Source organism: Pelodiscus sinensis, chromosome 16, assembly GCF_049634645.1.
Source record: "Pelodiscus sinensis isolate JC-2024 chromosome 16, ASM4963464v1, whole genome shotgun sequence".
Taxonomy (NCBI): Eukaryota; Metazoa; Chordata; order Testudines; family Trionychidae; genus Pelodiscus; species Pelodiscus sinensis.
Window position 1 is genome coordinate 32,000,864 of NC_134726.1, and position 25,200 is coordinate 32,026,063.

Genomic DNA, 25,200 nt, shown 5'->3' on the forward strand with positions numbered 1-25,200 from the left:
TAGGGGGCTGTAAGGGAGACGGGGGGGGGGGGGCGTTGGCAATGAGGCATTTAGGATGGGGGGTTGGCACTGAAGGGCTCTGAGGGCAGAAGGGTGGCACTGTGGGGGGCTGGGTGCAAGGAACTCTGGGATCAGTGGCTGGTGCTTGGGGGGTATAGTGAAGGCTCTAGGGGTTAGGGCTGGTACTGGGGGCTAGGCTTTTGGCAGACCAGAAATGTTTTGTTTGCATATTCATCATTCACATGCAAATATGCAAATAAAATATTACCAGTCCACCAAAAGTTTGGGAATGGATTTGCTGGTCCCCACTATCAAAAAGGTTGGGAACCGCTGGTCTAGACAGTATTTGGTCCTGCCCTGAGGGCAGGGGACTGGACTCGATGACCTCTCGAGGTCCCTTCCAGTCCTAGTGTTCTAGGATTCTCTGACTATTCCATTACACGCCCCTACTGCTCGTTTATGCGAACTTTCAAGGCTCATGGTCTAGGGCCCCGCTCTGTCCCAGGAGTACAACGGCACTCTAGATTTTACATCCCCACTGTGTGCGATCACAGGCAGTGCCAAGCCACACTCACGACACAGGTGTTAACATGGGAGACTCACTGCCGGTCAGCTTATCAGCGACCGACCAAACCTGCACGGACACATCACACCCAAGTCAGAGCTTTCCATGCTCAATGCACCCTCTTGCCCTCCCTCCAGGAACCCCACACTAACTCGCCCCTCCCCCACCCAATTTGCAAAGGGTCTGCTCGATGCACATTGAAGAGGACTTGGATTGGCAGACAGGAGAAGACAACTATCCCGCCCTTCCCCCCTCTCTGCCAGCCAGCAGTACGTGTGGAGCAGATCCAGCGGGATGACCATCAGAGCCAGGCAGGGAAAGCACGTTACCGTCAGGGTCTAGCTGCACGTACAGCCCTGCTGCTCCAGTCCGACCTGTTCTATTGGCTCCATTTCGATGGGGCAAGTGGCACCAAGTACCAGAAAAGCAGCACGCAGCAGAGACATGAAATAGCAAGTCACCCTCATAGCACAGGTCCCGGGCCTCTCCCACAAGTTGTGGTTAAGTGGAAAGCTTGCGGCAGCACACCCGGTGCCCATGAGATTTCATGCTGACATGCACAGAAGACAAGGACAAAGAATTTTCGATAATTTAAATTTTAATCGGCCAAATATACAAGTTTTGGGTTTTTTGTTTTTTTTTAATGTATTGAGTTTTTCTTTTGGGTGTTGTACAATCAATGAAGGCCTGGCTTTAAACAAAGGGTGATGCAGTTAAAAACTGACACTGTCCCCAGTCCAAGGAGAGGGGGAAAAAAAAAGGAGGGAAAAGGGTGGGGGAGGGGAATATGGGAATGAACAGCACTCCAAAAAACCAGCCATGAAGTTAGGCTCCCAGACTGTTCTTACAACACTCTGCAGCTCAATTTCATGAGTTGTTTGCAGAACAGGGGCCTTATGATACAACCCCCCTGACCTGTGGATTTTCATCAAGATCACCAACCCCATGCTCCACCCCCAAGCTGACACAGTCTAGGTTTTGCAGTCTAATAATTGAAGCATTTCCCCTCCCACCTTGCTCCCCCCCACCCTGCCCTGGCTATGTGTTCTTAGTCCTAAAAACAGCAAAAACATTCAGATTTCCAAACTGTTACACAGAGAACTGCTATACAGCACGGTCCTGCCCTGAAAATAGCAGCTGCCCCCCCAACCCAAAATGGAATTCTGTGCCAAGATGAAGACAAACACGCTGTCAGTGTCTCTTGGAGGTGAAGGTGACTTCAGTGTTGCAGTGCACCCAACACGGTACGCAACATGGCAGAGTTCCTGGCAGGCACCAGGCACAGTTCCCTGGAATTCCTCCTCCTGGCTGTCCTGTGCTTATTTGTTAAGGGATAGTGATTGCAGTCTTTTGCCTGCCACAGATGCTTCATCTTTTGCTACGGAAAGGGGGGAGAGGTGAGAAAACAGAGACTTGTCAATGTTCCCAGGTGCTCTTGGGGAATTGCTGCCGGACAGGTGGCCTTGGAGACCAAGCTGCATTTAGCCAGATCTCACAGATAGCAGCAGGGCAAGTGCCCTTTGGCCACCACCCTGCTTAGATGCTACAATTCCTGGTGGGCCCGCATCCAGGGTGACGGGAATTCCATCTCTACAGACCATTCTGGCCCTGGCCCCAGTCACTAGTGCCAGCTGTGGCGAGATCTGTGCAGTGCGAAATGGACTGAGACCAAATTCCCATTGCAGCTTTGGGTCACTAGACACTTCAGCTGAATTAAGAGTCAGGCTGTGACCTAGAAGTACAAAGCTCTATAGCCGTTATCAATCCCCTGACCCACCCTCCCTGTATTTCTGACAATAACCAAGCTGTCTGCAGGGAATTCACTCAACTGCTGGTGTGAACATGTACAAAAATCCACTACCTTTGCCTCTTTGGTTGAAACATTATGGGAATAGAGAGCGATTCCCTCCTTACTTTGCCTGCTCACTGTCTAATTAATCCACTGCTTATGAAGGAGCATCAACTCCTAAGCAGAGGATGAAACACTGCTGACTCCAGGGTTGAACAGAATAGCCATTTCACAGCGTAGGCAGGAAGGGAATACTATGCCTACTTCGCAAGTGGTACTGAGATCACAGCTCCTGTGGTAAGTCTGTCGGTAAGAACAGGTAGGAGGGACTGAATGAAGAACCATCACTATAACTGCAACAGCCTTACCTTTTCTTTCCTCCTCTTTCTTTTTGGCAGCTTCTTCCCTCTGTTTCCGGATGATGGCTAGTCGAGCAAGATCTGCCTTTGCCTGTTCCGTTTTACCAGCTAGGTGCATCTTCATGTATCTTTCTTTTGCTTTCTGCTTCTCTATTTCTTCTCTGTTTGAGAGAAATACACTAGTCATCACAGTGACCAAATTATCATTAGGAATTAGAAAGAGGATTAAAAGAAGGCATAATCTCAAGCAACATCTACCTTTGATCTGGGAGCACAAATGTGCCCAGTCATCACAGTCTCCAATTAGCATGTTAGTGAGCTAACAATTCAAGGAGGCTGAAGATCGAAATAATATTTAAATCCTTTTCAAAGCAGTCAGGGGGTTTGGGAAAAGCCATGCTGAAGATTAGCTTTTCAAGCCAGAAGCTTTCAAGATAACGAATACCTAAATCAGGGGTGGCCAAGAATTTATGACTGGGGGCCACTTCAGAAATTTCTGAAGTGATCCTGGGCTGCCCCAGAAGGGGCAGAGACTCAGGTGGAAGGGGGCGGGGGCTTCCATGCTTCCCCGTCCACAGACCCTGATTGGTCTGGGAGTGGGGGAGCATGTGAAGTCTTTGTCCCCCCCCAACCCTGAGAGAACTGTCAGCTGTTCTGAACAGTTGGCACTTCCCTCTAGGTGCCCACACTCCAGGCAGTGGGAGGAGACTTTGCATGCGCCTCCCGTAACCCTAATTCAATCAGGGCCTGGGGGACTGCGAAGTCTCTTGCTCCCTGCCCTCCAGCACGGGTGCTTAGAGTCAACCAAATTAAACTTAACTCAAACTTGCACTTTTCTCTCTAATAATTCACGTGTGACATGGCCATTGAATTCCAGACTGAAAACAAAATTGAAGCGTCCACTGGGGCAAGTAACTGCACTCTGCCCCCAGGAATTAGGAAAACTAACTCCTGGTCAATATCAGGGCTCCTGCCATACCAGGCACTAACAGTGTGACCCTTAGTATGGCATTTTTCTGGCACTACGCGCTAATGGACAAGGATAGTTATTTCTGATCATTGACATCAGGCTTCTAGAAAGGAAAATTAGATAGCCATGGTCCATGACTTGGGCTCCTAGGGGCTTAACACAAATAATTAATGATAATTTTAATAATGATTAGAGGTACAAACATTTATGTCCATCTCAATGTGTTCTGCCAACCTGCCTGAGTTTAGGATTACAAGAGGTAATATCTTTTTGGGACCAATTTCTGCTGTTGAAAGAGGCAACCTTTCAGGCTTACAGAAAACTCTTCTTTGGGCCTGGGAAAGATGCTCAGAGTCATAGCTAACTACAGCTTGTTTAGAACAGGGTTTCCCCACCTATGGGTCAGGAACCAAATATGGGTCGCCATTACATTTCAAAGGGGTCGCCAGGTGTCTCCCCAGCTGGCTCTTAGGAGCCAGTCACACATTTTTTGAATTGCCCTGGGTCACCAAGTCTTCCTGAATGGTCAAAATGGGTCCCCATCTGGAAAAGGTTGGGAACCGCTGGTTTAGAAGAAGTAGGTAGCATATGAAGGGTGGCAGCCAGCAACATAGGCTACTTAACCACGGAAGTTGCTACCCAATGAAATTAGGAAACAAAGTGAATCCTGATCATTATCTTTATCCCTACTGGGATGGTAGACTAAAGGACCTCACTGGAACATGAGCTTCCCTCCCAGCAGGTCGGGTTTCTTGGCACCAGATGGGTTGGCCTTTGCAGGGGGAAGAGCATTATTCTAGGCACACACACAACACACATGCATATCTCTTAGCTATCTGAGAGAAGGAGGATGGTTACCGCTCTCTCCGCGACAGCTCCTTGGGTCCATCCAGATCCAGCTGAGTTACTTTTTTGGCTGCTTGAACAACTCGATTGGGATTTTCTATGTCTATCAACCCTTCTACGCCTTTGCGCTTTTGCTGGAGTTTAGAAAAAAAAAAAAAGGAGATGCATGTTATCAATGAGTTCTGTAGCTTTCAAGGCTCAGTGTGTTATTTTCATTGGCTTCCTGGTGGAGAAAGCTCACTCATGTGGTCATTGCCTCTGAAACCAAACCTAGACAGATACTAAAAAATATACCTGCTCCCACATCATATTTCACTTTACCATGTTCTCATCCCACTGTTAATTGTGAATGTTACCGTCTCAGTTTCTTCCAACTCAATGTACGGCAATGAACAAATCATTAATGGAGTGAAAATTAACTAGGAGGAGCGACACACTAAGTCTAACTTAAAAAAAACAAAAAAAACAAATTGGGAGTTACAGTACCTGATAGTCATCATCGTCTTCCTCACTTTCATCTGAATCTAAGGACTTCTTCTCTTTTTTGGGGTCTCCTATTGCCCCTTCTCCCCCTTCTTCTTGCTCTTCCTCTTCCTGTAAGTTTACAGGAGATTAAGAAAAAATGTAAACTGATGAAATGGCAACATCTAGCAGTGACTCTTTAAAAAAAAAAAAAAAATAAGCAGCCTGAAAATAATAAGTAAGGGATACAGCATGGCCAAGAATGTCAGTGTTACTAGCAGGTTTCCCATAATGAATCACATTTTTATTGCATCCAAGAGCAAAATATATTTAGGGCACAAAATGATTCCCATTATTCACATCACCTCCATTAACAGGGTTCTCGATAAGTGATTTGGCTGCTTTCTGTACACAATATGATATCCACTGTGAGGTAACTTGAGCACCACAGTCTATATTTCATGTTTTATTCCCACAGAGGAAAAGAATATGGGACACATTTTGACCTTGGTTTCAAGTGCTCAATACCCCATTGATTCTGATGGAAATTGCCCAAACATTATCACAAGCTAGATCCAGCCCTAAAACTCTCGGTCACCAACAGAAAAACTGGAGAACAGCAGATTGTCAAACCCAAATAGAAGCTTTTCCACATAATGTAATGCAGGTGACAGAATGATCTACAACACTTGACTCTAAGCTGCCTTTGCTCATAAACTGCAGAATAATTGAGCGATAAGAGCAGCAGTTTATCTTGCTAAGCACAAGACCAGAGAAAACACATACCCTGGCCTTTTGTTTTTCTGCTTGGAGCTGTGCATCAATCTCTTCAGGGCTTGTGTACTGTCTTGCACGGCCTTTGTGGCCTCCTTTTCTACCTGCGTGAGAAATTAAATCAGTAGCTGATTTAGTGAGAAGTTTCCACAAGGTCAACAGTCTGTCCCCAATCTCCTTTGGCTGTGTCTGTCTTCTCTCAGTAAAAGCTAAAAGAACACAGAGGAGGCGCAATAATTCACTGGCCTTAGTCAAATGCTTTGAGCCCTCTTAGATAAACGCACAGAGAACTGTTATGGCACCACAAGAGTATTCAGGGAAAAACACCCAGAAGTTAACTTACTCCCTAGGGAAGCCTGCACCAACTGGACCATCTAATTCACTGGTCTGTATCTGAGATGGCCCAATTTATATTTGGTATCACGAGATTTAAAAAAAAAAAAATACAGCCCACCATCTCCATAAGATTCTCTACATCCCATGCATCTGACGAAGTGGGTCTTTGCCCACAAAAGCTTATGCTCCTACACTTCAGTTAGTCTATAAGGTGCCACAGGACTACTCGCCGCTTTTGCAGATTCAGACTAACATGGCTACCCCTCTGATACTCTGCATCAAGGTAGAAAATAAAAAGTCTGATCAATTTCAACTTTTTGTGCAGTTCACCAGATATGTTCTCACCCCTATCAAGGTAGGTACTACTGTCCTCATACATTAGCTTCTACAGATACCAGACACTGCAGCATGGTTCTGTCAGGCTATAGAAGAATGAGAATTATGTTTCCAAGAGCTGACAGTAATGACACCTTCCTTTCTCTTTCATCCAGTTGCCTCTGATTCACTTCCTGGGTTGGCAACCAAATATAAATCCCATAGCTGCTCCTTAATGTGCATTTCCTACATAGCAAGGAGCTGCATTCTAACTATGTTGCCACAGAAACACTAGAGTGACAGCAATTGTAAATGAGTTTCAACCATAACCTTGATTTTCCCTGATTACCCCCCACCTCTACACAGACACAGAGAAAAACGAGAGATGAAATTAGTTTCCTTGCTGAGATCTGGTACCTACCACTAAACCTTAACTGATTTTTGTGAAATGACTGAAACTATGAATGTTTCCTGAAGAATGGCAGCTCCAGTGGTCTTGGCACAGGGCACCAAAGGACCACTAGAGACCTGAACTTTATTTTTTAAGCCATCTTGACCTTTCTCTCTGAGGACACCAAACTCCAAGTACAGTCTGACCGTGAATAGTTACACTGCAATTTTTTTTTTGCCAAACAGCTCATAAGGGGGCTCTCTCCTGCAGATCTTAGGAGGGCCACTGGCAAGAGCCATGGGACATCCCTCTGATCTCTTTATCCCTCCCTGTTAATTCCTTAAGTTCAGTAGGCAGGCTTAAAGGGAGAAGGGTGGGGGATGACAGATCCACCTTTCTTGAGATCTGATAGAGAGCGCCCCCAGCTATCTTGCAGAGGTTCACTAGTGCCCAGCTAACCTAATTTGTTGAGCTCATTGAATAACGGGAACATTTTTCCATTAAAAACCACCCCTTTTTTGGCCATAAGTTTGCCAGCCAGCAGTAGTACATTTCAGTAGCTTCAACATACTTCCTCCCTCCATCCCCTTTCCTCCCACTGTTCACTACTGCAGATTTTCTGATGTTTCTAAGAAGGGAGCCTTACACATGCAGCTCTTAGAAAATCGGCAGGGGGTAAGACCTGAAAAAAAGCAGGTGGCTTGAAGGGAAAATTCCCAGTCAAACTTAGAGACCTCCTTGAGCCACCTTGCCTCAAATCTTAGGAAGCCTTGTTGCCACCTTAACCTCTGAATTTCTAACATGAGAGGTGAGATTCTGTACACTTGTGGTCTTCAAAGGTGATATTCACTCAAAGAACTTGTATTGCCTGTCACCTTCACTTCACCTTGAAAAAGTGTGTGATAGATTTTCAGTTGTGATCTCAACTACAGCTTTTGTTGTCCCTGACAGATGGTACTGTACATAAAAATCCTTTTATCTTCCCCTTTAAATCATCCTTTCTTCTGAAAGATTATTAGAACTGCCTGAGTTACAATTTGAAATTAATTACTTATACGGGTACAAAATAACTAATATGACAAACTTTATGCATAATTCTACACTATGAAGAGCCACATGATTTAAAACAATGAGTTGCTACAAAACTACCAGGCTTTTTGTGGTCTGGCAGATGCATTTTCAGACATTAGGTTTTTTGTGTGTGTAAGGTCAGCTCATAAATACAAATTTCAATGTAGACTGAAAAAAATAAAACTAGCCTATAATTCTTTGGTATTCATATTACGGGTTGTCAAAACAATAGATATGAAGAGCAAAGCTGATTAGTTCTAAGCTTTACTCTTTCTATATTCAAGCCTATACCAAAGAATTAAGTAATGCTTTGCTCAATACTTTTACTATCATCTCATCAACTAGAATGAGATGAGACTTAAGTCACATTAGTCTGCAGATATTTCATCAAGGAGGGCATAGGGAAGGCCTTTGCTCATAGTAAGGAGGCAGGAGTGTATTAGGCCCTGGACTGTGAGTCATGCAACCTGAGTTCTATTCCTAGCTCTGCCACTGACCTGCTGCATTACGTTGGGCAAGTCACTTCACCTCTGTGCCTCAGTTTCCTCATCTGTAAAATAGGGATAATGATCCTTATCCTCCTTTGCAAAGCACTTTGAAATCCACAGATGATTGTATTTTTAAAATTATGATAAAGGCACACAGAGCATAAACTAGGCATGATTTTAAATACATATTTATTTCAGTTCATAAGAGTAAGTATTGCTATTAATGTGAATTTAAGCTTAGAAGAATTGTATGGAGCCAGGAGTAAAAAAAAAAAAAAAAAAACGCCCCCACACCTCCCTTGGGAAAACTCCTTGTTTCAAAAGTTTCTTCAGAAGTTTCTGTTCTGTATTAGCAGACAAGCAAGCTCATAATAGTGCATCAGAAAAGGTCACTCCTCCGACAGATTATGAACTACTGCTTCAATAGCTCTATTTCTTTAGTGAATATAGATTATAAAAAACTAGATACACACATTATGGAAAAGAGAAGAGTATTTGTTGAATGGATCCTTTTGGGGCAAGGTGTCCTTGTAACTTACACAATTTTTTTTAAAATTTAAATTATTGATAGGATTAAATCCAAGTCTGCTACCCAAGACTTCAGGCAAAATCCTGGCGGTCCAGAAGTCAATTGCAAAACACCCAGAGATATTAATGAGGTCAGGGTTTCACCCTGAGAGGAACGCGTTTAGAACTGTGTGATGAATTTGGAACTTTCATTCCAAAAATAATTATGTGCATCAACACAAATGAACCTGGATCCTTTTCTTTATAACACAATAGTTTTATGTAGTACAGGTTGTTATGAAGGATGCCTAGCCCTGATCAAGATATCAAAGAAACTGATTAAAAAAATCAGAAAACAAATCTCATGGTATTAAAAATGAAGGGAAAATGGTGAATTCTTTAGGCATCAAATACAGGAACAGTTTGGCAAGAGTTCACAAACTCAGTTAATGGCCACTAATAAAGTAAATTGGCAGAGAAGGGAAGAATGGGGAATAATAATTTACATTAATTTAATAATATTTGATTCCATAAAAATTATGCGAGAGCCAATTGTGTGAAGAGATTTAGTACATCTAGAGCATGATCTGGGCATATCCAGCTCAGACTTGGTGGACTATCATTCCTTCATTAGCTTTCCTATATCACATGGCATGTTGGTACTAATTTCAGAACAGCAAGATGCCGTGAGTGAAGTTATTACGATGGTGGGTTTGGAGCCACTAAAAACTCTAAAATGATACACTAAAAAAGTCATCTTTGTGCCTGTCTGCCTACTGTCTCTTAAACAGCAAGTAACCACCTTCTCCTTTAGATTCTTTCTGCATATTCCCAGAAGCCAGTCAAATATTAATCCATTGAAAGACGATTCTTAAAGAACCACATGCCATTAGCATCCATTTGAAACAGGCCCCATCAGTGAGGGCATTGGGTGCATGTGAACTGCACTCGGTGCCAGATACGAGCTCAGTGCCTCATGCCTGAGTTCTGTACAGCACCACTCATACTCTCTGTGCTCAACAGATGACAACTTCCTTCCCAGGGCAGAGCAAAACCCACCACCCTGCACTCGATCTGTGAAGGGCCACCAGTCCCACCTCTTCTCCCCTGAACACAGTACCCCTGCGGCTTACACCCCCCCCCCCCCGCCTTATGCCACCTCATGCGTCTCTCATCACCCACAGGGGCTTCACGCTCGTGCTCCCAAGTTTCCCGTCCACGGGGGCTTGCACCCCCCCCATCCATCACTCCATCCCCCATGGGGCTTGTAGCTCCCTCTTAACCCCATGGCTCCTGGGGGCTAATACCCCCCCCCCCCCACAGGGACCGCAAGCTCCGCCCCCAGCCCCTCTACTCTTGGGGCTACACCCCTCCCCCGGGACCGGGATCTTGCTCCCGTTAACCCCACCACTCCTGGGGGGTTATGCCCCTCCCCCCAGGGAGTTAGGGCTCCCCCCCCCTTAATCCCACCGCTCCTGAGGCTACCCCCGACCGGCCCCTCCCTCACCTCCTTTGGGCATAGCGGCGGTGATGGCGGCTCCGGCAGCAGCTACAGCGAGTGAGCCCCCCCAGACTCCACTCCTCGACCCGGAAGCGGAAGCCGCCCAAACCGCAACCCCAGCGCGCGGCTCCCTCGGCCCAGTCACCAAAGCTAGGCCTGGAGCACGAGGCCCCGAGCCGCGGGGCAGACCGCGGCGCTGCCTGAACACAATCCGGGCCGCTAACGCCACACCGCACCCAATTACAGCCCCAGCGGGTAGGCCTGTCTCTGCTCCTTCCTTCCGCATCCCCCATTGGGAGGAAGCAGCGGGGGGTTCTTTACAGGCATTGCAAAGGACACCACGCTGCGCGCGACGAGACTGGAACGCGATACACTCCCGCTCCTCACCCAGGCAACGGTGGGTGGCTGAGTTTAGCGTCATTACAGCGACGAGGCAGCAGAAGGACCCGAATGCTCGTGACGCCATAGGGGAAGCGACGGCTTTGAAAAGGCCGGAAGTAGTAAATAGCGATCGTCTGTTTTCCTCGCTCGGCTGGTGAGCGCCCTTCTTTCGGGGAGTGACAGGGTAGCTGGTTAATCGATTAGCTAGGAGAACGCGGGTGGGTTAATGCTATAACCTATTTCCATGCCCCCCCCACTCGATTTATTTTTAGCAGGCTGGCCAGCAGCTCGGCTCATGCGACCCCTGCTGCGGCCCAGCATTGAAAGCGTATTAGGAGCTGGGCGGGCAGGCAGCTTGGCTCAAGTCTGGCTCACAGCGGGTCCAGGAGCTCAGCCCCTCCCCCCTGCATAGAGGATGCTGCCACCCTGTATCAGAGGCAGCAGTGCGGGATGACAGGCAGCTGGTCTGTGGGCACCCCACAATGCTGCCTTTGATACAGAGACAGCACTTTGGAGTGGTAGGGGGCTCCTTGGAAATGGGGCCAGAATGCATTTGCTGCTGGCCCCACTCCCGGGGACTATATAATAGTTGAGTAACTGATAAGAATTCATGAGGTTAATTGACTATTCAATTAACTGATATTTAACATTCCTAGTCTGGAGTAGGTCAATATCAGCAGCTTTCAGCTGATATTTAAACTTGCTTTACTTAATTTGCCTAGGTGACAAATCGCAGAGGGGTAGCTGTGTTTGTCAGTATCTGCAAAAACAATGGGGATTACTGTGGCACATTAAAAACTAACGTTTATTTGGGCATAAACTTTCATGGGTAAAAACCCATGCATCTAATGAAGCTTTTGTGAGTAAAAATTACTTGGTCAGATGCATTGGAGTTGAATTTACAGAGGCAGAGATATATATGTGTGTTAGTATATCCCTGCCTCTGTAATTTACACTCCATTGTATCTGATGAAGTGGTTTTTACTCACAAAAGCTTATGCTCAAATAATTGTGTTAGTCTTTAAGGTGCCACAGGATTTCTTGTTGCTTTTGGCTAGATGAGTATCACTATATCTGTATATAAAGGTTAGGGACATAGTAATTGATTAGAAACAAATGTGACGTGAGCCAAGATTCTAATTTCAGCCTTGTCACTGACTTGCTGGGTGATATTTGGCTTTACAATGGCAGTTATGATACATGTGTTTCTCATAGTAGTTTGTGAGGCATAATAGACAGGTCCTTGAATTTGAGGCATTAGAGAAGGGCAAAAAGTACTATTAACTTGGAAATATGCCCTGGGTAGCCCTCACAAGTGAAATAATGTTATAAATTATAGGGGGAGTTAGGAAAGGTCCACTCCCTCCAGTAGACTGGTAACACATTAACATTCTTATTCACTGTGCGAAAATAAGTGTCATACTATGACATCGGTTTTGTTCCTTATCTTCATTTTTCTCTAAATGAAAAAAAATACTTCTCTGCTATCTTTATAATTGAAAAAGGGGAGAATAACTGCAAGGGAGTAAAAATAATGCTGAAAATCTCAAGGGTTTTCTTATTTTGGGTGTGTATGTATCATGATGACCTTATGATGCCAGAAAACGTAAGTGCTATTAAAACTTGACCTGCATTTGTCTATGCAACAGCTTTTTTTTGAGAAGATGCCCAAAGTAAAGAGAAGCAGAAAAGCTCCTCCAGATGGCTGGGAGCTGATTGAACCAACATTGGATGAGCTGGATCAAAAAATGAGAGAAGGCAAGTTATGAAGCCAGATACTGGTTCATATGTGACCCTGTTATAGTACAGTCCTAAAAGAGCTCCAGGATACATGTTTATAAAATGACAGCATGTCCTTTTTTTTTTTTTTTTTTTTTTTTTTTTTTTTTTAAATCTCTGTTCATTATTTAGGGGCTAATAATGAAGACAAAACATTTTGATAGCAATAACTGAGCGTATTCATTTTCTGCATTAAAAGTTACCCATACAAGAGAAATTCCCAATTCTGGCTTAGGAGACATGGGTTTAGGATATGGCTGAATGAGTTATGTGGATCACTTCTGGATCTATGGCTTGATTTGCAAATGAAATGAATGTTGTTCTGAGTCAATAGAATTCCACCCAAGCTCTAAAAACTATTGTAGGCCAGGATTGAAGCACACTTTTATAACTATGTGCGGGGGAAAGCAGTGTTTGGTTCTAGTCTGTGCTGTCACTGTTGGTTTCATGGGTACTCAGAGGGGCTTATCCTATCCCATATAGTTCTAGTCTTGGGAGAATTCTGCAATTTTACTATGGCTCCAAATGACAAAATTTCCCCAGAACTGGTTTTCCCTACCAGTATCTCTTTTGCTCTCTGACTTGCTACATGACATAAATACTTCGGCTATGTGTACACTGGCATGATTTTCCGAAAATGCTTTTAACGAAAAAGTTTTCCGTTAAAAGCATTTTCGGAAAAGCACGTCTAGATTGGCAGGATGCTTTTCCGCAAGAGCACTTTTTCGCGATCAGGGCTTTTTTGCGGAAAACAGTACTGTGCTGTTTACACTGGCCCTCTTGCGCAAATGATTTGTGTAAGAGGGCTTTTGCCCGAACGGGAGCAGCACAGTATTTCCGCAAGAACACTGACGATCTTACATGAGATCGTCAGTGTTCTTGCGGAAATTCAAACGGACAGTGTAGACAGCTGGCAAGTTTTTCCGCAAAATCAGATGATTTTGCGGAAAAACTTGCCAGTCTAGACACAGCCTTCATGTATATGTTTTTTTTCTCCAGTGAATTTTTTTTGCTATAGTCCCATACCCCTTTACGTTTATGTTCTCTCCTCCTCCTCCCCCCCCCCCCATGGCCAATGTAGACGCGCTTTTCCGGAAAAGAGCCCCGAGCGTCATTTTCGCGATTGGAGCTTTTTTCCGGAAAAGACTACTGGGCTGTCTACACTGGCCCTTTTCCGGAACAGTGTTCCGGAATAAGGACTTATGCCCGAGCGGGAGCAGAATAGTTTTTCCGGAATAGCGGCTGATTTTGTACAGTAGAGCATCGTTGCTTTTCCGGAAATTCAAGGGCCAGTGTAGACAGCTCACAGCTTATTCTGGAAAAGTGGCTGATTTTCCAGAATAAGTGGCCCAGTGTAGACACAGCCATGGTGTTTTTAAAAGGTGTATAGTGTTGTAATAACTTGTAGGCTACAGTGAAATCTGATTTCTTTATCTATCCTCAGCGGAGACTGAGCCTCATGAAGGGAAGAGGAAAGTGGAATCCCTCTGGCCCATCTTCAGAATTCATCACCAGAAAACACGCTATATCTTTGATCTCTTCTATAAGAGAAAAGCCATTAGCAGAGGTAAAAAGCTTAAATATTTGCTCTTGTAGTGAAAACATCACAGCTCCAGCGTGGAGCTCCTGAGTCATTGCCAGTAGCTGTAAACTAGAACTAGACTATTGGTGGGAAAGGATTAAATAATTGTTCTAAAAAAAAAAGTTAGTGACTCTGCTAGTTCCATTTGCTAGCAAATACAGACAATAAGAACTTGACTCATTATAAACTAAAACTTTTAAAATAAACTCACATCTGTTTTCAGTGAGAATTCTGTGGTGCTCATGAGTCCTCTCTCTTATGCAGAATTGTATGAGTACTGTATCAGAGAAGGATATGCAGACAAAAACCTGATTGCAAAGTGGAAGAAACAAGGTTATGAGAACCTTTGCTGCCTGCGCTGTATCCAGACCAGAGATACCAACTTTGGGACTAATTGCATTTGCAGGGTCCCAAAAAGCAAGCTGGAAGTGGTAATGTTTTTTTACTCTAATGCTATTTCCCTTGCTTGAATTATGAGCTAGCACTTGTGACTTACTGAAACTAAATTTCCTATACTGTCTTTGAAAATAGTATCAATTTCTAGTTTCCCTTCGCACTGGATTCTGCTGTTAAGTAGCTAGACTCTGTTTTTCCTGTTGCCTGAAATATTTGACCATGAAAATGACATTAAGGAGATAATATAGACTTACCCCAGTTACCTTCACACTGAATTAACCAAAATTCTGGCGCAGTGTTTAAGGTGCTAGAACAACAATTGAGACCAGAGCACTGACTGTATACATAATGCATTGGGCTTAATTATGTGTATTACTGTGGAATCTAGAAACCCTAATAATTGACTAGGATCTGATTGTTTTATTTGTGAAGCACCTAGTACAAAGAATGGTCCTTGTCTCCCTCAAGTCAGATTGAGTTGTTTTTTAAAAGAATTTGACTGTGAAGCAAAGTGCATCTTACACACCCAAAAGGAAATACAACTGTGTTCTAATGTGTTCCCCTTCTTGTTAATTGGTAATATTGTTATAGTGCAGAAGCTCCTGCTGCTTTCGATGAAAATTTGTAATAGTAGGAAGGAGAACTGATAGTCCTAGATGTTAGTTGGCCCAAAAAGACTGTCCCTTAAATTTTCTATTCATAAGTCCAGACATAAGTGTCGCACTGATGCACTTCTTGGTCAAACCTAGTTCTATAGGATTCCATAATCTTTCCTGGTGGAATATTCATTTCTGTTTGTTTTTATAGTAATGCCTGATTCTTAGAGCCTTGCACAGATACATGTGCAAATACACATTTTGTATCTGCACAAATGAGCTGTGGGTATTTGCTTTAACATCCAAAGAAATAAAGCAGATGTCCACAGATGTGCAGGGTTCTAGATACAAAATGTGTAGCCACATCCATATTTGCAAAAGTGAGCCACGGGTGATATAAGCAGATATAAGCACACACACATATAAGCAGCTATCCACAGATATACATGGCTCTACTGATTCTTGCTTTATTCCCTGGGGGAAGGTGGGACTTTCTATATAGTGCTGTGTAAAGAAGTGGTGGCGATTGTATGTAAAATAGCAGGAAACCCGCTTCCCCTGTTTGAGTTGTAACATCTGGCACTAGTTTTTTATTCAGAATACTTGTCTCGAATGTGGTGACTAATGCATATTTTTGCTTTATAGGGGAGAATCATTGAGTGCACTCACTGTGGATGCAGAGGCTGCTCTGGGTGAAATCTTTAAAAACTGGACACTCCTTTTTGGGTTCTGAAAAAGGCTGATTCCACATCAAGGACTATTATTGCTATAATTGTCTTGTACAAACCCTGCAGTAAGTGAAGCTACCTTTAGCAGTCTGAACAGCAATATACCCACCTGGGTCAAAGTGAAGTAGTGAGTGATTTTGATTAGTCTTAACCATTTTATTTTAAAATAAAATCTTATCTGCCCCACAGTGGAGTGCCAGAGTTGTGTGACAAGGTAGTTCAAAGACTAATTACATATATGTTTTTGTACAATGGCATATGGCTCTTAGCAGCTGAGCTACACTGTCAGTAATAGAGACCATAGTTCTCTGTAAGGTGTGCGCCTGCGCAGCCATGCACAAAAAAAATCTCCACCCGCCCACCTCCTTTGTAGAGCCGCACAGCATCACTCACTTTCCTGATGGGCCAGAGCCGAATGAGGCAGAAGGGGAGAAAGGGGGTGGCACTCCAATAGCTGTCTGGGTCCGCATGGTGGGCGGCTGAGGCCTGCTCTGGCAGGGAGGCTGGGGCCTGCTAGGGCTGCATGGTGGGGTGGCCATGGACTGCTCCAGCTGTATGGAAGGGGACCCTGCTCAGCCACTGCAGCTTCTTCCCGATCCTTGCTCCCAGAGCCCCTGCCCGGTGCTGGGTCCTAGCATGACACCTGCCCCCTTTTTTACTTAATTTCCTTTGTTGCTCATATTTTAGGGGTGATATTAGTTCCCCAGGAAGGTGCGATTTCCTCTCTTAAGGAGCAGCAGACTCCAGCTGCTGTTTCAGATCTAAAGACCCTTTTCTTTAGCAATGCATGGACACACACACAGGTGGGAATAGAAAGACTGGCCTATAAACTACTCCTACAGATGAATTAGAGAACCACTGAGTAGTTGTTTGTCAGAGGTTTGAATTGCCAGAGTTGTTAGACTTTAGCACAAGCTTGACACTATCAACGCATCTGTTAAAATGTTAGAAGCTACACGATGTTGAACACAGAGTTCTTTTTAGTTCTTATTTCTCCTTTCAGTTGAGACCGTACTTTTATTAAATAGTCAAAACATGTAAATACAGTGATGCCACTTATAAGGCAGCTGAAGGAAACCAGCGTTCCAAATTCCTGTTGATAGTTCCAACATCTGAAGTACTGCATATTCCACACATGGAAAATTCTGATTTGCTCTCAACAGTTATTGTTCCATGGTGCCTTGGGACTGAATGTCCTTTGCACTGCCCTTGGCTGCTGAATCCTTAGTTTGGTATTTTGCCCATGGGTGTGGAGTCTCCTCTGCTAACATTGCTTTTAGCCAGCGGAAATAATAGCCTCGGAACCCATCAATCTTCTCCAGATACGTGTTCTTTGACTTATACTGCAAATAAAAACCCAATAATATGTTATATTATGAAAGAGTAACTAGGGTGTTCTGATTCTGCAAATTGGTACAAGACAAAGCACTCCTAAGCCAATAAAGTATTTGGCAGCTGCACTGTACTCTTAAATGTCACCATTTCAGCTGATGCTAAAAAAGATGGTAGATGAGGAAGACAAATTTAGTGGGGCTGGAAGGAGAGGTAACGATCTTACATGAATTTACCTTATTTTTAATTACAGCAGCACTGATAGACCCTCTCCTGCTAGACACTGTATACACAGATAGTCCAAAACAGTTTAGTCTCACCTGTGCTTTTCCATATGGTAACATTAACATCAACTGTAATCAGTTATACTGGCCCTGATAAATGATATCTGTACTTACCCTGTCAAACTGCGGTGGATACTGAGCTGCAAACTCCAGCTGGCGTATGACAACTTCATTTGGGGGGACCTCATTTTTTCTCATGTCTCTCAGGATTTCTGTGAGGTACGTATAGTCCAATTGCTTCACAGCTGCATTGATAAGAGTGCTGTAGATGTGGGTATTAGGAGTAATCCCAGACTTCTGAAAACATTACATCTGTGTTAGAATTGCTAGTGCCTGCTTGCTATTTCAGAGCTGATCTCTGCAAACCTTCCTGGTTGAGAGATATGAGCATATCCTAATTGAGGATCTTTGACCAATGTTACTTACTATCTGACTTCGGTGCTGGCAAAGTCACCTCACCACTTAAGTGTAGAGTGCAAGACCTGAAGCATAAATACTTTTGCCTACCCACTTGCACTTTGGGAGACATGTGTGTTACAACTCCACTGTAGATAAGGGGGCAGGGCCAATTAGAGAATGAATGCAGCTACATTTCCTGTTATGTTTTTGTTACCTGTACAGTATTAGTAAAGTTTACAATCTAGTCGTCCTTTCCACAATCCCTGCGTTAAACTAGGAGGCTGTACCAGAGGATTTGACTAGAGGGAATTCAGTTACTTTAGCCTTGATGACAGCTTATGTTGAGAACGATATAGGAACCCCCCAGTTACTCCTGTTCCGATAACATTCTAGTAGTTGGAATTGTAGTTGTTGTACCTTCATGTCCAAAAGTAACTGCAGTCCATCTTTCTCTCTGCGGCAGGCTATTGCCAAGTTACAAAATGTCTGTATGTTGGGTGATAGTCCCCTCTTCACTAGAGCTGTCAGCATGCTCTGTAATACACAAACACTTGATGATTCAGAGACCACTCGACATGTGCAGCACTGATGTTTTTCACAAGAAGTTCTATCTAGTTCTCTTTAGAGAGAAGGTAGCCTTCTCTTACTATCTGAGAATGAAATAGAAGCCTCAGGCCTCAAATAGGTACTTTAAAGGTCACTTATGGGGGTCAGGGAATATAGGATTCTCTGCCTTCTGCTGTGAGTGGAGAGTTGGTCTCATCAGAGGTTAAAAGGCAGCTAACACAACACCTGTATGAAGATAAAGATTTCCAGTATAGTTATCATTTAGAGGCTTTTATTCTTACCTTTGCACCTTCTAAGTCTCCCAGTTTACTCTTCTTTCTCAACAAAGTATTAAAAAAGGTAACATCTGCTTTCACTTTATGTTCATCCAGGACTGTCAATAGAGAGGATTCTGACTGGCTTAAAGGTTCAACCAGCTCAGCCAACAGTGTGAAAGTCTTAATGTTGGGTGCCACATTATCCTCTTTCATTTTATTCAAAAAACCCTCCATATTCCCCATCAAAGCCAACCTATGAGAGGGCGTTGCTACCGTCCCCAAGGATACCAAATTCTTATTGGAAATTTTCAAGTCCAACAAATTGGGCAGGTTACAAGCAGGCTCAAAAAACTGATCTTGGTTTGTTTGTGGCAGATCTGAAACAGCCTGGTATCTACTGAAGTCTCCAGTCCCACTGCATTCTGTCTTACTAGTGGGACCACCCAATCCATTTCTTGGTTCAGCCTGAAGCTCATGCACATCTCTGTCTTCATGGTTGATTAAGAGTTCCTCTGCTTTTCTGGAATTTTCATGAAATATTTGTTTTTCCATGGATTCTACATCCAACTGGGTAGCAATTCCACTGTCTGCTCCTTTCTTTTTCTGACCTTTTACCTTTTTACCCTGGCTATCTGATATGAGCTTTATTTGAGTTTGGTTTTCCTTTGTGCTTCTTTGCAACAAGTCAGAAGCAACAACAGGGTCCCCTATTCCACAATCCCTTGCAGCGTGGAGCATCAGATTGTAAAGGTAATCATCAGGTTTTATTCCCAGTTTAGTCAATTGTTGCCAAACCTATTTCGAAAGGGAAAAAAGTAGAGAAGGAAACTTAGAGCCAATTTATGTGAAATATGTACAACATTAAAGAAATGGGGTATTTTTTGTCAGAAGTAATCTCTCATATTTAGACCCACTTATTGTAATGTGTTAAGTTTCAACCATCATGGTTTTTAGCTGCAGGAATGGGAATGAATACACATAATCAACAAAAATATTTCTACACCAGAGACTGGACACTCATCTAAACTACTATTAGTACAATCCTGTAGTGCACATTGCGCTCTATGGACATCAAATAAGGAACCTGACTGAAAAGCATGCAGTTTAACCACCTTCCACCTCTTATCAGCTTGAAAGGTCTCTCTGCAGCTTCAAATCCCAAGCTACAGATAAAATAATTAAATGAAGGAACACCTTAATGGCAAAATGAAGTATAGAGATATACCTGCAAGGCATATCTGAGACCACTCTCCTTGTCCTTTATGCAGCCCATGAGAAGGAAGCTGAATGTCTCTTTTGTGACAGCATGTCCTTTATGCACAATTTCCTAGAGAAAGGAAAAGAAGCATGAATCTTAGTGTTACCAAGACACCTTATTCTGCATCTGATTGCTTAATTGAAAGTACAGCCTCGTGTTGCTCAATGGAATCACTTCTTTGAGACATATTTGCAGCAAACTGCATGGAACATTTAAGGACTCCAAGTACTTTAAGCAGAATGACAGCTGCAGAAAAGAGAAATACACGATCTGACAGCTAGTCCAATCCCAGCTTGTCCAAGCTGAAGGTACTTTGGGGAATAGTGTAGGGAGTTTGGGTGGGATATTGGAAGAAACATCTTCACTTCTCCACCATGAGCCCTTTACAGTGAATACACATTTGTCTAAAAAGGGACTGCAAACCTCACCTTTACGCAACACTTAATATTTGATTATTAATGACTTAAGAGCAGAATTTCAAAATCTCTAAGCCTCCAAAAGCCTGTTTTTGTCTGTTTAAACTAAATACTTAAGATACTGAACTGCCAACTATGATTACATCCTTAATCCAGAATTGTGCAAAGAGGTAACCACAGCACGGTGGGCCCTGCCCAGCTGGTGGAGGGCAGCTTCAGCCCAGCTGGGTCCATGGTGTAATGCGGCAGGCCAGTTAACTGGTTAAACATATAATTTAACCAGTTAACATTTTAAGTAGAGTTTCACATCCCAATGCAGGATGCAAACACAGAAGAATGTCCTTTAAAAAAATAAATCAGTCTATTCCCCCAAACTTAAATATAACAATGCCTAATCACAATCTGACTGCAAGGAAAGCCACATGCTAACTTGCTTTGATTAGATCGATATGAATAATGCAAGATTCACATTACCCTCAGTATGTCAAAGCATGTCCTGAGATCTGAGCAGATGGCACATGCTTTCAGCAGAGCATGATATGTTATTAGATTCAGCTCCTCATTTTTGCTCTTTAGTTCTTGCCGTAGTTTGAGTGCGCTCTGCAGGCCCGAATCTTTCCATGGTGACTCAGCACAGGCATTGAACAGGGCTGTGTATGTGGCGTCTGTGGGTATTAAACCCCGCTTTTTCATCTACTCTCGGGGGGGAGGGGGGAGAAAGTGAAAAATAATATTAAAGAACCCAGAATTAAGATAAAAAATAGTTCCACCTTGTACAGATACCATAGTAACAGGCACATTAAGAAAACCTAAAACAGACTAGTCACAACATATAAGACTGAAGGCTACAGTAAGTTCTTGAGCTCCTATTTGCTGAGTCCCAAGGAAAATGGAAACACCCATAAAAAGCGATTTTGGAGGCAGCATCTTCAGAATGAACTCACTCTATGGGATGGAACATGGATGGGCATATTTTAACTAAGGTTGTTAAAATGCAGTTAATTGACTAGTCGACAGGCACTTCTGCATTCCTCCTTTGAAATGTACAAGAGCCTCAACAAGGGCTTTTGTACATTTCAAAGGAGGAATGCAGAACTCCACATACAGCCTGGGGCCAGCGGGAAGTCCTGCTGACTCTGGGCTGTACGCAGTGTGCCTGCTTTGAAATGCTCAAGAGTCTCCAGCGGGGGCTCTTGTGCATTTCAAAGCCATGGAGCCCACAGTCAACGGGGGAGCCTAGGGTCAGCTGGGAAGCCCCCAGTTGACCCCGGGCTCCACGGCTGCCCCTTTGAATCACGCAGAGGTGTCATTTTAAAGGGGCAGCTTGCCAAACAGCTGCTCTGCAGATCAGCTGTGCAGCCGCACCCTTGGGGTTTCAAAGTGGCAACGTGGTGTGCAGCACTGCCACTTTGAAGTACCCTTTCCCCCACCCCCTTTTGCTGACTTGATCTCATAGAGGCAGCATGGGGGGGCGGGGGAGGTTATCGACTAGTTAACTGGTCAAAAGACTAGTCTTTAACATCCCTAATTCTAACTCATAAAAGATCCCCTTTGTACTTCTTGTCAAGTAACCCTGGCCCCTTTCTTAGAGAAAAATCTGTAATATTTACATCATTATAAAGTCTGAATGCCTTCTTCACATAGCCAGCCCTGCCACAGCCACCAATCAGAACAGTATAGTTGCTCTCCATTGGCTGTAGACGCTCTTCCTTCAGCATCTGAACCTCAAACCGCTCCAGAGCCTCTGCCAGCTACATACAGAAGAGATAAGGGTGAGGAGGTAAGAGAAGCAGTTCCTTAACTGACGTATAATAAAACAGATACATATATGGAGAACACACTTTGATGGGGTAAAGGGTGCATGTTTATATTTCACCTTGGGATGGAGACCAGTATCCCTTCATTCCTTATGAAGCCACAGGAATGAAATCATAATTCCCCTCCAGAGGGTTTACTAGTCAGAGGCTCTCTCCTTCCCATTCATAGGCTAAGAGCAATTTTCATTACTTATTATTCATATTACAGTGGTGCCTAGAAGCCGCAGTCGTGGACTACAACTTCATTGTGCTAGGTGCTGTACAAATACAGAAGAGACAGTTCCCTACCTCCAAAAAGCATATAATCCAAGTACGGCTGTGCATTGTTTATGCTAACAAAAAAGACCAGGAAATAAATTAATATTCTACACATGGCATGAACTGGCATTTGTTTGCCTCATTTCTCACCTGCAAGAAAGGACTTGATGCCATGTGAGCAAATTGCCTTTTTTTTTTTTTTGCACAGTAAGGATAGGTCAGAGAAGTACAGGGCTTGGAACTGAAGAATTACAACAGGTGAGGTAATGAGTCAGTGATCAGGGAATTAGTACCTGAGCTCAGGGGTATTCCTTATCAAAAGATACATTTATGTTGCACTCGAGTTTATGGAAACAAGCACACAGAAAAGGCATGACCCAGAATTGCACTGTTGCACTTTGTGTTATCAGTATATTTTGCATTTTACCAGTAGTGTATTTCTCCAGATGGTATCACAAATGAGTCTTTTTACAGAAACAAAGTGGGTGAGGTAATACATTTCATTGGACCAACTTCTGCTGGTGAAAGAGACAAGCTTCCAAGCTTATACAGAGCTCTTCAGGTTTTTTGAATGAACTCTTTAATGAATTAATCATCTCAACACCCCTATGATTTAGGTAGATAGATATAATTCCTGGGAAACCGAGGCATATAACTGTCTTGGACTTAAATTCTACTTCTGAATTTTTGCCTCCCAGTCCCACAACCAGTCTAATAGACCATACCATCAATCACTGTTAACTACTACAGTGACGAGAAGAACTAAACCAACCTTGTTTTGCTTTATCAGTGCCTTGCACTGCAGGAAGTACCAGTATGGTGTATTCTTAGGACCACGTCTAGGTTTCCATTCTAGCTCTTTTTCCTCTTCTTCTTCTTCTTCTGCTTGAAATCTTAAATTCTGCAACTGTGATGTTGTTTTGTGAAAATACTTTCTAGAAGAAAATTTATTAGATAGTGTTCCAAAGCCTACATCTGCATCACCGTGTTCTGATTCTTCTTCATGTTTCCCAGTAGCTTCAGGACAGCTGACAGGGTCAGTCTGTTTTAAGTCTCTGTTATGTAACTTATAGAGAACCTGTGATGAGCTGAAAGGTCTCAGCCTCATGAACTGCAGTCTCTGGCTTAGCAATCTGAGCAGACTTGATATATTTTTAGGATACCTTGAACTGCTCTTTGGAGTTTCCCACAACATTCGAGTGTGATGCACCACAGGATAGTAGGATTTCAGGGAGAACAGTCCTCCAGGGAGGTGGCAGGACACCAGATGCAAGAACTTCATTATACGTGTCTTGTGTCCCTTTCCTTCACTACAAGGTTAAATGTCCATCTCCTAAAGTCAACAAGGAAAGAGACCCACTTAGAGGTGCCTGAATGGGGTCAGCCAGGGGAGACACACCAGAGCAGTGGTGGGCAACCTGCAGCTCAAGAGCCGCATGCAGCCCATTGGGGTTCTATTCGTGGCCCAAAGGACATTTTTTTTACCGTTGCACACGTGGGTTGCCAGATTCTGCTGATTTCTGGCCACATAGCTTTTTCCCCCACCCGAATAACTCAGGTGACACACACACACAAAGCAAGGGTAAGAGGAGTGAAGTGTGTGCTCTTTGCACACAACATTGACTGCGCTCCCTCTGCATCCGATCAAAGTGGTGCTATGGTTCCAATGGCACATCCCACAAATTCTAGGTTCGCAAGCGCAGTTAGCAAAACTACCCTATCCCAGGAGACTGTCATAGTTACAAGTCTCAGAGGGGTAGCCATGTGAGTTTGTAACTTTAAAAACGGGTAGTGCTGTAGCACTTCAGAGACTGACAGAGAATCATGAACGTTTGTGGGCAAACCAACTCTGCTCATCTGAGGAAGTGGGTTTTGCCCCCGAACGCTCATGATACACTATTGACTACGTCAACACTGGCGTGATCTTGCACAAGAACTCTTTTGCGGAAGAATTCTTGTGCAAAAACTCTTCCAGAAGAGAGCGTCGACACTGGCATGTGCATTGGCGCAAGAGCATCCGCGCCAGGGTAGACGCTCTCTTGCGCAAGAAAGCTCGGATGGCCATTTTAACCATCGGGCTTTCTGGTGCAAGAAATTCATGTTGCCTGTCTCCACTGGCCTCTGGTGCAAGAGCAGTTGGGCAAGAGGGCTTATTCCTGAGCCGGAGCATCATAGTTCTGGCGCAGGAAGCCCTGATTTCACACATTAGGACGTCAGTGTTCTTGCCAAGAACTCCCCGCCCTGTAGACAGGCAGCGTGTCAGTCGGTCGCTGCGGTGCTACAGGCCTACTCGTCGCCTTGGTTACAACAGTCCCACTGAGGCGCACGAGGCCACTCGCTCCTATCGCTGCCTGAGAGGCGCTAGCGAAGCCAGGGCGTCCCGGCTGCAGGCGGAAAAAGTCCCGGGCCCTGCCCCGCGCCGCTCCCTCAGCTCAGAGATGGGGGAGGGCCCCCAACCCCGGCCTGCTGGGGCCGGGCCCCACGCGGCGCCCCTGCGCCTCGCGGACACGGGGAGGGGGGCGCTGCTCCCCCCCGGGCCTCGCGCCTCCACAGCGAGTCGCGGCCCGTCCCGCCCCTCAACCGCCGAGCGCGCGGCCCAGCCCCCCCCCACTCACCAGCATCGCTCGCCTCAGCTCGCGCTCGGGGGCGGGCTCACGGCAGACTCCCCTTCCCATTGGCGGCGGCGGCCGCGCGCGCTGCACGCCGGGAGCCGCGGGGAGAGCGGGGGCGGGGCGGGTCAGAGGTGGCGGCGGGTGAGAGTGGAGTTCCCAGCATC

General features: G+C 44.5%; 3 protein-coding genes across 3 annotated transcripts; 1 reads left to right on the forward strand and 2 right to left on the reverse strand.

The window, feature by feature from the left end:
- Positions 1–1,145: 1,145 nt before the first annotated feature.
- Positions 1,146–10,674, reverse strand: PDAP1 (PDGFA associated protein 1). The gene is made up of 6 exons (XM_006112926.4): positions 10,381–10,674; positions 5,778–5,869; positions 5,016–5,123; positions 4,542–4,663; positions 2,723–2,874; positions 1,146–1,943 (listed from the first exon to the last, which is right to left on the reverse strand). Exons 1-6 carry the CDS (start codon positions 10,658–10,660, stop codon positions 1,885–1,887), a joined length of 813 nt encoding a protein of 270 aa, XP_006112988.2. The 5' UTR covers positions 10,661–10,674; the 3' UTR covers positions 1,146–1,884.
- Positions 10,675–10,746: 72 nt separating this feature from the next.
- Positions 10,747–16,024, forward strand: BUD31 (BUD31 spliceosome associated protein). The gene is made up of 5 exons (XM_006112925.4): positions 10,747–10,909; positions 12,405–12,513; positions 13,979–14,101; positions 14,381–14,547; positions 15,754–16,024. Exons 2-5 carry the CDS (start codon positions 12,420–12,422, stop codon positions 15,802–15,804), a joined length of 435 nt encoding a protein of 144 aa, XP_006112987.1. The 5' UTR covers positions 10,747–10,909; positions 12,405–12,419; the 3' UTR covers positions 15,805–16,024.
- A 146-nt stretch (positions 16,025–16,170) lies between these two features.
- Positions 16,171–25,152, reverse strand: PTCD1 (pentatricopeptide repeat domain 1). Its single transcript, XM_075899680.1, has 9 exons — positions 25,040–25,152; positions 23,197–23,757; positions 21,960–22,100; positions 20,824–21,042; positions 19,901–20,002; positions 18,700–19,470; positions 18,269–18,385; positions 17,567–17,749; positions 16,171–17,179 (listed from the first exon to the last, which is right to left on the reverse strand). Exons 2-9 carry the CDS (start codon positions 23,704–23,706, stop codon positions 17,000–17,002), a joined length of 2,223 nt encoding a protein of 740 aa, XP_075755795.1. The 5' UTR covers positions 23,707–23,757; positions 25,040–25,152; the 3' UTR covers positions 16,171–16,999.
- Positions 25,153–25,200: the final 48 nt, after the last annotated feature.

What these genes read in the sequence shown, in the direction of transcription:
- PTCD1 (XM_075899680.1), bottom strand. Translation starts at nt 23,706, where the DNA reads ATGAAGTTCTTGCATCTGGTGTCCTGCCACCTCCCTGGAGGACTGTTC. An exon ending in CACTGATAAAGCAAAACAAG is followed by an intron (nt 22,101 to 23,196) that starts GTTGGTTTAGTT and finishes TTCTGTATGTAG; the next exon opens with CTGGCAGAGGCTCTGGAGCG. An exon ending in AGTTACTTTTGGACATGAAG is followed by an intron (nt 17,750 to 18,268) that starts GTACAACAACTA and finishes TAATGTTTTCAG; the next exon opens with AAGTCTGGGATTACTCCTAA.
- PDAP1 (XM_006112926.4), bottom strand. Translation starts at nt 10,660, where the DNA reads ATGCGGAAGGAAGGAGCAGAGACAGGCCTACCCGCTGGGGCTGTAATT. An exon ending in CGCCGCTATGCCCAAAGGAG is followed by an intron (nt 5,870 to 10,380) that starts GTGAGGGAGGGG and finishes TTTCTCACGCAG; the next exon opens with GTAGAAAAGGAGGCCACAAA. An exon ending in GAAAGAGGAGGAAAGAAAAG is followed by an intron (nt 1,944 to 2,722) that starts GTAAGGCTGTTG and finishes CCCTTTCCGTAG; the next exon opens with CAAAAGATGAAGCATCTGTG.
- BUD31 (XM_006112925.4), top strand. Translation starts at nt 12,420, where the DNA reads ATGCCCAAAGTAAAGAGAAGCAGAAAAGCTCCTCCAGATGGCTGGGAG. An exon ending in GGATCAAAAAATGAGAGAAG is followed by an intron (nt 12,514 to 13,978) that starts GCAAGTTATGAA and finishes ATCTATCCTCAG; the next exon opens with CGGAGACTGAGCCTCATGAA. An exon ending in GAGAAAAGCCATTAGCAGAG is followed by an intron (nt 14,102 to 14,380) that starts GTAAAAAGCTTA and finishes TCTCTTATGCAG; the next exon opens with AATTGTATGAGTACTGTATC.